General features: G+C 41.3%; 1 protein-coding gene across 1 annotated transcript in view; it reads left to right on the forward strand.

Moving 5' to 3' along the window:
- Positions 1–15,094, forward strand: part of ITGA8 (integrin subunit alpha 8) — a 160,834-nt gene that overhangs the window by 92,236 nt on the left and 53,504 nt on the right. Inside the window, exons 22-23 of the mRNA XM_019532605.1 lie at positions 671–750; positions 12,376–12,481. Of these exons, the coding sequence (XP_019388150.1) occupies positions 671–750; positions 12,376–12,481 (186 nt within the window). The remainder of the gene's footprint in view (positions 1–670; positions 751–12,375; positions 12,482–15,094) is intronic.

A 15,094-nucleotide genomic window follows, 5' to 3' on the forward strand; every position in this document is an offset into this window, starting at 1 on the left:
TGGTCTGACTCACAAAATGGCAATTCTTAAGTTCTCATGACAAACAAAACACTTGTACAAATTCCTATGTTGATTTCAAAGTTCCTGTCCTAGTAACTGAACTATGTCTACCAGGTGCTGTAGGGAAGGTGAGCAAACCCTATGAAGCATCTGCCGATTTGACTTCAAATGGAGCGATACTTTCCAGACCTCTGAACAAGCAATCAGTCCTATCCACAACATCCAAAAACAAATGGGTCCTATGCTACAATGAAACTCAGGGAGGTTGGCTGAGGCAGCTAAAGGGAGCAAGACAGGGAGAAAGCTTTAAATTATTTTGGGGAGGGGAACAGAAACAAGGGACCATTTCCTTTCAGTTGGCCAGTAGAAAACTGCGAGCTTCTGGATGAGAAGGGCCCTGTTCCTTCATTCCCAGAAAAAGCCTCCATCCTTTCTCTAGGTCTTTCACTATCCAATCAAGATTCCCATCTGATGAGAAAAATGGCTGGCATTTATTTTAAATTACCTAAATTTCAGGCTTATTGGGTCTCATATCATAATTTAAACTTTAATTAAACACTGTACAAATCATAAAATTGCAACCATAGACAGCAGTTTTCACATTATTAGTCATGTCTTCAAGCCCTACCACCTTTTAATAACTGGTTATTTCATGTGTTCTTTTTCCTAGTTCTCTACAGGCATCCGATTTTCTGTTCAACATTTTGAAAATGCAGATTTCAGCATCAAGTTTGAACTTCAAGTAAAAAGGTTAGACATTTTACCAGAAGCATACTGATTAAAACTCTCTAAATATAGGTGTATGTAAACTAGTGCTTATAAGGTTTATTCTAAGTTGACAAGGACTGGTTATTCTATAGCACTTACTTTGCACCTGTCTTCTGGATTTCTCAAATCAGACCAGACAACCTCATTTCTTTGTAGTTAAATCAACGCCAAGAATAGTTTAAGTGTCGTATCAGAATTTAATTTAACTAGTTCTGGTTAGTGATTTTTATAGGTCTCCTCATATTTTACAGAATTCAAATTTGGTTCTTCATATCAGATTTGTTTAATTGAAGGCTGTAGTCCAGGTTGTGGAAACACTCAGAAGTAGGAGACAAAAAATGCATGCTTCTTTCTAACATACCAATCTAAGTAAATAGGAAGTCAACAGAGCAGATTAAAACAAAACGAAGAAAATATTTGTCCTGTAAATAGACTTTTTAAAACCATTTTTTTTCAGAAAAGTTTTCTAAAACTTTTTAATTAGAAAAATAAAAATCTGCTTCCAGTGTGATCCCTGGGGATGAAAGATTTTTTTCTGTTTCTCTAACTAGCCATGCCCACAAGGATGGTGATCGTGTATATGATGGAGGTCCATCTGTTACTGTTTACGAGGTAGTGCTACTAGACTTATTGGTGCAATGGTGGCAGCACATGCCGTGTTTTTGTAGTGGCTGACAGAGCTCTTACTTCATCATGCTTATCAAGTCACTGCTCAGAGTTCTCAATGGGGCCTCTCCCTGCTCCACTCTCAGTGACTTGATTGCCAACACATGGCCTTTAACAAACACCTTGATCACATTAACTACCATAAATAACACAGACACTTAAAATGTGTGAGATATTATTTCAAAATGTCATTTATCAAAGAAAAGGTGCAAAGCCAGTCATGAATACTGGGAAAGGGTGGAAAGGCACATGCAGAGCTTGATCTTCCTCAGCAGGTTTCAGTCCTTCCCCAGGGTTCTGGCGTGGAGTGTAGGAACAATTTTAATTTGATGATGATGATTCTAGTGCCCAACTTGTAGAGAGTATGCAGAGAATGTAATGAACAAATGTGTTTTTTTGCGGTCTTGGTCACATTCCCCTCCCACTACCCAGCACCTCATACTGTTGCACAATCCCTATAAGGAGTGATATTCAGCAGCATCTTAACCTACACCCCTTTCCCAGCAGGGTTAGCTTCAATGAGAGTACTCAACCATATGTTACATATGTGGTCAGCATAAAACAAAGGAGTGACTCAAGCTATTATTACACAGAAATGTAATAAGAACAAGGTGTTTCTTGTACAGCACATATATTGAAAGATATTCAGGAATTTAGAGAGTCGTTTGCTACAGAAGATGAACAGAAATTCGTAAGACACACATGATCCAAAGCTGTAAGCACACTGACTTAATTAATAACAATAAATAAGATTCCAAGTATAAAACATAAATCTTCATTGTACATATGTGGGGATTCTCTTTTCATATGACTATACTGGGTAGAGTTTCTAAGTCTTTATGGGCAGGGAACGTTTCTAAATTCTTTATATGTAGCAAGGTAGGGCTATAGAAAGAATTTGGTGGAAAGCTGCTACTTCAAAACAAACATGAATTCTTAGGGAATTGACAGATTATATTCCAAATAATGAATGTGATGCGTGCACCTACAGAAGAAAACATAGAGACTATGGCTTGAAATTGAAAATGTCCAGCACTGTATTTGGAGATTGTTTTTTGTGTTCTTGTAACAGAAGTAGGAAAGTTTATGTATGTTCTAAATTTAAGTCTACTTCATGAAAAATAAGGAAACAGGAAACCATATTGAACCTAGAGGAAATAATCAAGTATGGAAAGAAGTATAAACAGAAAGCATGTTTGACTATGTGAATGTCAGCATGTTATACAGAGGAAGTTTTCATTAATTTCCTCCAAAACCATATGTAAACAATAAATATTTCTACATACCAGTATTCAGAATCATAGCTCACCCAGAGTAAACAGGGAAGTTTCTCTTACAGGAGATAATCAGTAATGCCTGGTTCTTTTTTTGAGATAGAGAAGGATTTCTCAGGTGATACCTTTTATTGGATGAAATACGTAGGTTGAATAGACTTAGGCAAGTTTTCAAATGCAAGACATTCTTCATCAGGTCTGACCAGAATGAGCCAGGCACAGCATAGTAAAAACCAGTATTGGGTGGGGGCTAGAGAAATTCCTAGGGGTAGCTGATACGCAATTAGCAGAAGAAAAGAACTAGATTACTGGGAGAACAAAGTGTGTCAAAAGGGCGGAGTTTCATTCTCGCTTTTCATGTTTGGAAAAAGTTCAGAAGTTAAGTAAAATATAATATGCCATAACACCAATATCAATGTTCAGTCCTTTGGTTCTTACTATTCAGCCAGCTTATAATTTTTTGTTCCCAAGTTTAATTTTACAGGCGTTGGGTAGATTCCCTTTGAGCTTGAGGATAGTGAGGTCAGAGAGGGAGTGGTTGGTTGTCCTGTGAGGAATATGCTCCTAATGGTGCGAGCGTGTGTCTGTCCTTTGTATTTTTAATTTGAGAATCCATTCTGGTGCATAGTTGCTGTACGGTTTCACCCACGTAGCTGCTGTGAGGAATTTTATTAGGAAAATTTTCTGTACAGCGGTATGTGGTGTATATAAGTATATAGACATCTTTACTTAAAACATTAGTGAATAGATGCAATATCATGAGATGAAACATGACTCTAGAAAAAATTGAGTGCCCCAAATATTTATAACCAGTACTGATACTGTGTGATTGGTCTGACTGAACTCTGTGAAGGTCCTGCCTTACTAAGAATTGGAATACATCTTATCCCAACAAATTATTGTTATAATCAGTTTTATATTGAAAAAAAAAATCAAGCTTTAACTCTAGTTTCCTACCAGCTTTCCACAGCTGCAAAAGAATGACAGTGGAGGACCAAATCCAAACTTAAACTGATATTTTGAAGGGAAAATGCCTATATTTACAAATAAATTCAAGCTGAACAGAGAACAGTTCACCTCTACCCTTTTTATAACCACCCTTTAGGTATTTGAAGATTGTTATCAAATTCCTCCTCAGCCATCTTTTCTCCAGACCAATTTACAAGCATGATATCAGTGATTCTTTGCCCTTTCCTAAAGTTGAATTGTTCTTATATGAGTAAGGCTTCAACCAATTTACAGGAGAGAGTAAACCTGGAGGGGAGTGTAACTCTTCATTCCAACATTTGTAATTTCTAAATTATATACAAATTTATGTAGAGAGTTACTGTTGAAGTGAACCTGATTTACTTCATTTATTATAAAAATGTCAGAAATCCTAAATATATATTGTAAAATTGATTAGCTGGATGTAAAATTATATTTTACATGTCGTAGTTCTGTTGAGAAAAACACTGCTTTAAGATGATTGAAAATGTACATTTTAAAGCACGTTGTTATTCCTTTTTATTTATGTACACTTTGTTTCTTGCAATATTTTTGTAGTTTCTTAAAATTCTGTTGTCTGGATTTTCCTAACATCCCATGAATAGGGACCTACTGAAAATGTGATTTTGCGGATTTCATGAAATACAAATACAATTAAATTCAAGCTGCTCTAATTTAGGCATTTGGAATGAGAAAAGTCTGGATCAAAGCAGAATTTCCCTATTACTCCTCAATAGTTAGCCACTGAGAATGCCGGCCTGTTCAAAATGTTTTTATTTAACTGATGCTACCCAGATGTGATAACAATAAACTAAGACAGTAATAGGATCTCAACTCTGCTGGGAAAGGCCTGCTTAGGAACACTCATAAACTCAGCACCATCGGTCCCAGATGAAATAAATGTGAAGTTTCTAAATATTTATATTGAATATGCGTATGTGCTTGAGCCCACAGATGCTTCTCACTTGAAAGATTCTTGACTTCATGAATAGTCCTGCCAAAGTGAAAAGGGCTATTTAGACTAATTAGAGGTTTGTGGCTTTAACAGGACTATCTATTTAGTGATAGAAAAGCTGAAGACCATCTGATCATAAATTGGGGGATCCATTTTTAAAGGTGAGCAAGAACTAAGGAAGGAAAAGACGGTGGAACTAAAACCACTTCATTTAGTGACTTTTTTCCTAAGTGATGGTTTTATTCTTCAGTCACAAATTTAAAACACAATATACTGGAAGAAGAGACAGTTTTTAGCCTTGTCACGCTTGCATGCATGAAACTGTCCCTTATTTCATTAGGATTCCCACACACAGGCAGATAGCTGGGTCAAGCCAAATAGTTTCTATAGTCTCACAATTTAGGTAAATAAAGATAACAAGATTTTCAAAGTGAAACCTGGTTTGGTTGTAATATTAACACACTCAATGAAGCCCATTAATATACAGTGCAAAAAGAAATACAAAATAACTCAGACTGAATAGAAACTCAGGATATAAAAATAAAGGTTATACTTTTCTTAGGTTACAGCAGGTTTTTGAGATTATATCTATATATCTACATAGTACATATACCTTATTTTATTATATCTCTGTGTATATCAACACAACTATGCAATATAGCTACAATCAGTTTTTTTTCTCTGTTCTAAAATCACAGATATCATATTTCTAGTACTATCCCTACCTGATTAGTATATGGTAGACACTGGGATTAATATAATAACCATGACATCAAAGTTCAGTTAAATGACTGTTTTTAACTTGTGTACAAATTTGTTCTAGTTCTAACAAGGTTAATTCCAGCAGCAATTTGGTTAACCTTCAAATTAACATCAGTGCTGTGGCTCAAGTACAGATCAGAGGGTAAGTTCTTTAACATTTCAATTCTTATTCATAATCAGTATAGACATGTTTTCGTTATTTTATCTATACTGTGTTATTTAGGGCCCAGTCCACCAAGGTCTTTCAAATATGGAACATTAACTGATTTCAGAGTGGATACCACAAGTAGCTTTGTAGGATAGGAATTATAAAACTGGATCCAGGCAAGTAAAATAAACTGGTAGGCATCTTTGTCCAAGTAGAGCCTCACCAAATTTCTTGGCACTCTCTGTATATGCACAATGTCATAGGCTTCCACACAGACCAGCCCTGTCTGCTGCATGTGGCAAGAGAGGTCAATCTGAGACCCACAGGCCAGATTATAGGGCTCTAAGGGCTGGATCCAGTCCATGGGTCATATGTTTGACACCCTTGAACTAAACAGGTCTTGAGTCTGACCTAGTTTGACAAGTCCTGTGTTTTATCTTCTCTCAGATAAAGGGAAAAGAGAAAGGCAGGACAACAGAGACGCACAGAGATCAGGCCCTAGGCCCCTGCATTGCTCCTGCCTGCTGGCCCTGCATACTAGGATTGGGCCCTTGGGCACCATGCTGTTCTCGCCCAGTCCCATATTCCAGGATCATGGCCCCATGCTTCCCTGGCACATTGAGATTGGGACCTAATGCCCCACACTGCCCTCAGGCACTGGGATTGGATCCCATGTCACTCCCGTGCACCTGAATTGGGCTTGAAGTCCCCTCACCACCCCCCTGTGCTGGGACCAGGCTCAGAAGCCTTGTGCCATGCCCCACACACACCCACGTGCAAGGATAGGGCCCTGTATCACCCTCCACATCCAGTCCACTTCACAGGCATGCTGTCCAGCCCACAGGGCTCCCTGTGGGTCTGGAAGTTTGGGAGCAAGATGTTGGGCCACTGCTCCCCCCATCAAATTGTCAGACCTTTGGAGAGTCCAATGGGCCAGATGACCTGACACCCAGACTGGATCTGGACCATGGGCTGGGGGTTTAAGCATCCCTGACATAATAAATATTGTGTTGTTATTACCATTTATGAACCTAACACCAAAAATCATTCAAAGTATGCTATATAGATCATAGAGGGGATACAGACACTGCTTAAAAAGCGTAAAACCTAAGAATATCTATCTCAGAAGTTTCTATAGCATATTTTACCTCACCTGGAGTACTGTGTCCAATTTTAGTCTCTACACTTCAAGAAAAATGTGGACAGATTGGAAGGAGTCCAGTAGAGAGCAACAAAAGTAATTAGAGGCCTGGGGAATATGACTGATGAGGAAAAGCTAAAAGAATTAGGACTGTTTAGTCTGAAGAGAAGTCTGTCTGATAACAGTCTTTAAATATCTAAAAAGATTATTATCTTTATCTGTAGGGAACAGCAATAGGAGTAAAATCTCATAATTGCAGCAGAGGGAATTTACGTTGGAAATTAGAAAGAACTTTCTGCCTATGAGGGTTGTTAAGAATTGGAGCAGGCTACCTAGAAGTTGTGGCATCTCCATCCCTGGAAATTTTCAAGAGCAGGTCAGACAGACACTTGACTGGGCTGGTTTAGCCATGGATGATCCTGCCTTAAGCATGGGGGCCAGACTAAGTGAACTCTTGAGATCCCTTCTTGCTTTACTTTACTATGATCCTATGTCCAAGTGCTTCCCAGGTGAAGAAGATTAAAGGGAGACTAGGTACATTTGAAGGGAAAATGAAGGAGAAACAACAAAACAGTAGTTACTGTTAAATGTGCTTAATTTATAAAAAGAAAAGTTTGTTCTTAATGTAAAGAATTATAATTAATTTTACATAATGTCATGACATTATGAGAGTTAGGAACAAGGATTATTGGGAAGAAAACTAGTATTTGTGAAAAGTTTTGGTGGGGGCAAGGACTAAAACAAAGAATGAAACCAGTTCTATGAACTGCTCAGTAAATATAATCCCCAAAATAAGTGAAACCTGGCAGAGAAGTGCCTTGGGGGTGGGATGTAATGTTTCTGTCTGATGCCAGTAACAGTGTCAGCCAGGGAAGTAAGTGAGACTGAGGCATTTTTTTTTTAATTATTGCTGAGACGGAAACAATTGTGGATACATTCTTGCATCACAACTGGCTGAAGACCCTGCTGTTTTGAGGTCAGGAATTATTGGACTATCAGTGTGCCTTGTGTTTCTCAGTGATTTTCTGGATAGTTGCCTAGCCCATTCCATAACCTCTCTGGATAGCCTGTTTCAGTGCTTAATCTCTCTTACAGGGGAGTGTAGCTCTTCATTCCAACATTTGTGATTTCTAAATTATATACAAATTCATGTAGAAAGTTACTGTTGAAGTGAACCTGATTGCTTCATTTATTACAAAAATGTCAGAAATCCTACGTATATGTTGTAAAATTGATTAGCTGGATGCTAAAATTGTATTTTACATGTCGTAGTTCTGTTGAGAAAAATACTGAGTTAAGATGATTGAAAATGCACATTTTAAAGCATATTGTTACTCCTTTCATTTATGTACACCTTGTTTCTTGCAATATTTTTGTAGTTTTTAAAAATTCTGTTGTCTGGATTTTCCTAACATCCCATAAATAAGGACCTACTGAAAATGTGATTTTGTGGATTTTGTGAAATCAGCATTGCCCGCAAAATTGGGCAGTGCCTGTGAAATCTGCAGGTGGGGAGGGCAGCAGGGAGGAGAAAACTTAATGAAAAGAAAATGCTGGCTCCCCAGAGGGAGCCAGCAGTCCTCAGGGTGCTACGGTAGCGTGCCAGGGTAGGGAAGTGGGGGGAAGGGTCTTTCTGCTTAAGGGAGTGTGGGCAAGATAGCTGGCACCCTAACCCTCACCACTGATTGGCTGCAAGGCCTGACTGTCATTTGGACCTGCCTCTCTCCATGAATCAGTGGCATGGCAGGAAACCCTCACAGCCAATCAGCAGTGTGGGGCCCACCTGGGCCACTTAGCCAATCAGAATCATGGGGAGGGCCACCACAATCTGCCCATGAAATAGCTGTCTGGCTCTGCATTCTGCTCATTAAATGGAGGGTGGGGGGAGCCACTCCAAATTCAGTAGGTCCCCACCCATAAAATGAAACAAGTTCCCCAATCTCTAAAGTAGCCATAAAATGGAGATCTTTATTGGAAGAAAAGTCACAGTGAAATTTAACAGATTAGGCCATGTGCTTAATTTAAAATGCTGTTACTTTTCTTTTTTATATACTTATTATAATCCTTATTTGTTGGCTTTAATTCATTCAATCTGGTACCTTTTTATAATTCAAGAAAGTATTTTAGCAGTATAGTTAAGACTTCCCTTAACACACTTTCCCAACACCTCCAGATTCCTTCCAGTTGCTCTTATCCAAGATCTCTTTATATCTTCTGAATTTGGGAACCAATATTCTGCAGGAAAAAGTTTTCTTAAACATTTGGTTCTATATGACATTAGAATTGGACACTGAACCCTTTTTTTCTTCCAGAGACATTTGAAAAATCAGCATTTGTACCAACAGCATTCAATCTTAGTTGTATTCCTTGAGGAAAAAACTGTAATTTCAGTAATGTTTAGAATGAAGGGAAAGCTAATTTTAACATCAAAGGTTGGAAGGCCATGATCATTATGTTATGTTTTTAAATAAACATTATCCTGAGTGAAATATTCATTTGTAATTCTAGGTTTTTTAATAATTAACTTTTAGCTTGAAACACCAACTTCCAGTTCTGACCAGGACCACATTGAAACTCCATGCCTTTTCTCAGTGCTACAGAATTTTGAAATCAGTACAGAGTGCTTTTTAACGATATCGCAATAAGAGTTGACCAATAGCAAAGGGATAATACTTTATCTGATTATTATTTTAACAAAGCAACTTACTTCCAACACAGCATTGTTTCCAGATGTTCTGGTCAGAAGACATCTGCCAGGCTAGAAAAAAAAATTATTCTGTGATTGCTCAAGATCTCAACAGCTAAACAGGATTAAACTTCATGATTTGAATGGGAAACCTCCAAGGAACTTACAGGTGCTGCAGGAAATAGTGTTTGTAATATAGATAGGAATTTTAAGACTGCTACTCAGTGTTTTTTCTTTGGAGGAAGGGATGGAGAGAGAGAACAAGAAAACAGAAATATTTATCATATATATATATATTTTAAGAGAAATTCTAATTTATTTTGAAGCTGGAAGGACAGGAAGATAGTTTCAGTACAATATTCTTGTTCTGTGTCCTTGTCATTTTTATGTTTTTTTATTTTCTGGGTACCGTAATATTTTGAATATTTTTCTAAAATTGTCACTGTGTTCATGAATCAACAAAAACAAAGATAGTCAAGTGCTTAGGAGACTATCCAGGGGTTTTGGGAGCCCTAGATTCAGTTCCTGGTTCCAGTGAACTTAGGGACTTAGTGAATTTGGGAAAGTCACTTTGGATGTCCTTCACAAAGAAGTTAGATGCATCAGTTTTGACCATTTCTGCAGCTAAAACTTAGGTGACTCACTCAGGAAGTGAAATTCACAAATTCAAGTGAGCCGCCTCAATTCACTATGCTTTAACTGGGGAGTTAGGCACTTATGAATGGGGTGTACAATGTTCGGTAAGTTGAGTAGGGGAACACCTAAGCCAGTTGATAGGAAACACCAAAAGAAGACCAAAACTCCACCTTTCTTTGTTTTAGGCACCGGGTGAGACTGAGATTTGCAACCTGAACTCCTGCCTGGATTTAGGGCCTTGTTGTATGGTAATTTTGGGCAGCTCCTGGAGCTCTTAACTCCTGGATTGTTCGCACATGAACACCTTAATGTGGCTTAAAGCACTCATTATGCAACACAGTTATTCCAGTCCAGGGCAGGATTATCTCTTCATTCAGACTACTCAGCTCCTGTTCCATTAAGGTGTGGCCACTCGCCACAGATGTGTCCCTCAAACTGAAGGTGTGACTGCTTCAAAGCACTAAGCCATTAATATTTGTGCAGCTCACAACATACGGTGTAACAAGGCCTTTAAACAACTAAATCATTCCTTCATGTTCAGGCAACTGGCTCACTTCTTTCTTTTAACAGCTGGATGAAGGTGCAGAAAGGAATGCAGAGTTTATTGGGCTAAACAAAGAGCCCAGACAAACAGGGGCACAACTCCTTAGACCTGTAATAAAGAGTGCTCTTTCCTGAGAAGAGAGAGTCCTGGGTTCCTGTCCCTGCTCCCAGTGCTTTTTATGCATTTTCCTTTAAAGTTTCTGATCCAATGCATGAACAATGTTTCTGTGAATCACTCCCTTTATATATAGGTGTCTAAATTAGCTGAATATGAGCCAATAGCATGCCCTTATTGCGAAGAAGGCTAACAGCATACTGGGCTATATTAGTAGAAGAATTGCCAACAGATCAAGGGAAGTGATTATTTCCCTCTATTTGCTATTGGTGAGGCCATATCTGGAGTACTGTGTTCAGTTTTGGGATCCGCCACTACAGAAAGGATGTGGATAAATTGGAGAGAGTCCAGTGATGGGCAGCAAAAATGGTTAGGGGACTGGGGCACATGACATCTGAGGACAGACTGAGGGAACTGGTCTTATTTAGTTTAGAGCAGGGGTTGTCTTTGAAAGGTTCCAGGCAATATGCGGGGGTGGGCAGTGTTGGACACCGCCACCCCACGCTGCTGCCTCACAGGAGCAGGGCTAGGGCAAGAGCAGGGCCGCACAGAGGCTGTGCTGCCACCACTTGCCACCCCCCTGCTCTGTGTCCGACTGCTTTCCCCTGCTGCCCCCCGCCCCCCATGTCTGGCCATTCATCATTCCTCCCCCCTCTGGGGGTATACACTTATTAAAAAGGGAGCCACCAGGGGTACACTTATTAAAAAAGGTTTAAAACCTGGTCTAGAGAGGAGAAGACTGAGGGGGGATTTAATAGCAGCCTTCAACTACCTGAAGGGTGGTTCCAAAGAGGATGAAGCTAGACTGTTCTCAGTGGTGGCAGATAATGGAACAAGGAGCAATGGTTTCAAGCTATAGCCAGGGAAGTCTAGGTTAAATATTAGGAAAAACTTTCTCAAACATTGGAACAGGTTACCCAGAGAGGTTGTAGAATCTCCATCCTTGGATGTTTTTAAGACCCAGCTAGACAAGGCCTTGGATATATTTGGGGACAGTTCTGCTTTGAGCAGACGATTGGACTATATGACCTCTTGAGATCCCTTCCAACCCTAATTTTCTATGATTCTATTATTTTAAATTCTTCCTAAATGTCATTTTATCTGCCTGGATTCCTATCTTGCCCATGGTCTCTCTATGCTTCAGTTCTTCTTGTATAAGAACTGAACACTCTGCTGCATCCCCTAAGGTTTAGTACCTAGGAGATTGTAAGGCATTCATACATACAACAAGAGGCAAATGAAGAAGTGCCTAGGATAGACTTCTTTAAAAATGCTTCAAAAGGAAGAAATTCAAGTGTTAGATAATTTCTACATGCTATGGGTTGAGCAAAAAACCCTCGAGTTTTATGTAAACCACTAACCAAAACTTATACCACCCTGATGCATATGATTTAAATACTTAGGCATATAATATTTTTCCATCAAAATCAACAAGGGATCAACCCCTTCTCAAGAACAGTCTACCTTTCAAGTGAAAGCTGAAAAAGAAGTTGCGACCATTTGAATCCACTGAAGATTCTGTGGTACTTCTTGAAAAAATTGCCCTATTTACTGAGTCCAGTTCAGCAAACAGTCTCTAAATCAAAGTTCTTTGTAGTTTCCAGTGGATAAATTAGTCTTAATGTTGTCTAAAGATAATACATGTGAAATTGTGAAATTGTGGCTCTTTTAACCTTTCTCTCTATATATTACAGAGTGTCTAATCCTCCACAAATTGTTTTGCCACTTCACAACTGGGAACCTAAAGATGAACCTACCAAAGAAGATGACCTTGGTCCTTTGGTAGAACACATTTATGAGGTATAGATTACAAGGATGTAGATTCTCACAAGACCTGATTCTGTTGCCACTGAAATCCCTGGGAATTAGATCCTCAGTCTGAGAGGAGATACAGGTCATCAGTCTGAGAGGTGGCAGTGGCTGGGGCAGGCAGACCCAAGCTGTGGTCCCCTGGAGGCAGAAGGGGCAGGGAGGGGGGAATAACCCCTCCCTCCCTGATCCCTCTGGCTCAGGGGCTCTGCTGGCTGGTGTCTGACTGTGGCCCCACCACTGTGGCAGTAGGCCTGTGCGAGTCAGGCATGCTAGAGGGGAGGGACAAGCTGCAATCAGATCTGGACAGGTTACAGAGGTGGGCAGATGAGAATAGGATGGGTTTCAACACTGACACATGCAAGTTATTGCACCTTGGGAGGAAGAACTAGCAGCATACCTACAGGCTGGGGAACTCCCCTCTCGCCAGCACAGAGGCAGAAAAGGATCTTGGAGTCATTATTGACTCAAAGATGAACATGGGCCGCCAATGTGGGGATGCAGTCAGTAAGGCTAACTGCACCTTGTCATGCATCCACAGATGCATCACAAGCAGGTCCAAGGAGGTGATCCTCCTGCTCTATGCATACTTGGTCAGGCCCCAGTTGGACTACTGCATCCAGTTCTGGGCACTGCACTTCAGGAAGGATGTGGCCATCACCGAGAGAGTCCAGAGGAGGGCCACTTGCATGATCAGGGGGCAGCAAGGCAGGCCCTACGAGAAGATGTTATGGGATCTGAACTGTTCAGCCTCCACAAGAGAAGGCTGAGAGGGGATCTGGTGGCATCTATAAACTGGCCAAGGGAGACCAGCAGACAATGGGAGAGTCCCTGTTCCCCTGAGCATTACTGGAAGTAACAACGAACAATGGCCATAAGCTGACAGAGAGCAGATTCAGGCTGGATATCAGGAAGCGCTACTTCACAGTCAAGGCAGCTAGGATCTGGAACCAAATTCCAAGGGAAGTGATCCTCACTCTTACCCTGGGGGTCTTTAAGAGAAGGCTAGATAGACAATTTGCCAGGGTCGTTTGACCCCAGTACTCTTTCCTGCCATGGCAGGGGGTTGGACTTGATGATCTGCTTAGGTCCCTTCCGACCCTACCAACTATGAAACTATGAAACATAAGCTTGAGGGCTGGAAACAGACCTTACACATAAACCAGTTTAAGTGATCAGAAACTGGTTTAAACCTGTAACAGAACGTAGGTTCAATGCACAAAAGTCAGTTTCAAAATGGCTGAAACTTTTAAGATAAACCTGGTTGAATGTAGTATCAAACTGAACTGATTTGGGTCAAACCGGTTTATGGAACTTCTGTCCCAGACCTCTTCCTGGTTAAAGTTCAATCAGAATCCTCCAGCATCCTGGCATGCTCTCTGAGATGTGCTTTCTGTTTCAGCAGAGCAGGGCTGGCGCTACCTCTCTGCTCCCCAGCCAAAGCGGAGACAGGCAGGGGTGGGGTCCTGGCCAGAAGCTGGCCTTGGAAAGGAGCAGGGAAGAGATTTAATTCCCACACCCCACCTCCCCTATCCCACCAGCACCAACATGCATTTCTCCACTGCCTGCTCCAGTGGTGGGGGCATGGCCAGGCCTGGACTGAACTGGCCAGGGAGGGATTTAATTCTCCACTCCCTGTCCCATCAGCACGGACGTGAGTCGGGGTTTGCGGGGCACTGCCCCCCTGCTGCTGCAGCGGTGGGGGCATAGCCAGATGCTGGCTGGCAGGGCCCTTTAGCCAAGGTGGCAGGGAGCAGGGTTATATTCCCCTCTCTCCAGTGTCCAGTGAAGGAGGCAGGAGAAGGCTTATTCTGCCACTTTCCACATGCACAGAGCAATCGGTGGCAGCAGTTGGGGCAGACAGACCCCAGCTGCAGTCCCCTGGGGGTAGAGGGGGCAGGGAGGAGGGAATTACCCCTCCCTTCCTGCCCCCTCTGCCTCAGGGGCCCTGCTAGCTGGTGTCTGGCTGTGCCCCCACCACTGCGGCAGTAGGCCTGTGTGAGTAAGCCCACGATCCGATCCAGCTTCAGATCCGGCCACTTTGGATGGCCAGGATATGATCTGGAGCTCTGGACCGGGTTTCCACCTTGATCTGGCCAAAGCGGCTCCAAAGCTTTAGAGCTGCCTCAGATATCCGGCCGTATGATGGGGAATCAATGAAATATCTATAACTTTGTTTTTCTTGTCTGATTTGGATGAAACTTGCGGGGAAGGTACCCTCTGCTGAGAGCATGAAACCTGCCAAGTTTCAAGAATATTGGTGTAGGGGTTTGGGGGAACCGTACCCCAAATTCTTGAAAGCCAAACTCATGTCACAGCTACGTGTGACACCACAGGGAGGTGAAAGCTGCAGGTGTGATAGTTCTTACTGAGGCCACAAAGCCTGCCAAGTTTCAAGGAGAAGGATTTCATAGATTTTATAGACATTAGGGCTGGAAGAGACCTCGGAAGATCATCGACTCCAGCCTCCTGCCCGAGGGGCAGGAAGTCAGCTGGGGTCATAGGATCCCAGCAAGATAAGCATCCAAATTTCTCTTGAAGGTGTTCAATGTAGGTGCTTGAACCACCTCCAGTGGCAGGCTATTCCAGACCCTGGGGTCTCGG

This window comes from Crocodylus porosus, unplaced genomic scaffold (genome assembly GCF_001723895.1).
Source record: "Crocodylus porosus isolate Cpor-Errol unplaced genomic scaffold, CroPor_comp1, whole genome shotgun sequence".
NCBI lineage: Eukaryota > Metazoa > Chordata > Crocodylia > Crocodylidae > Crocodylus > Crocodylus porosus.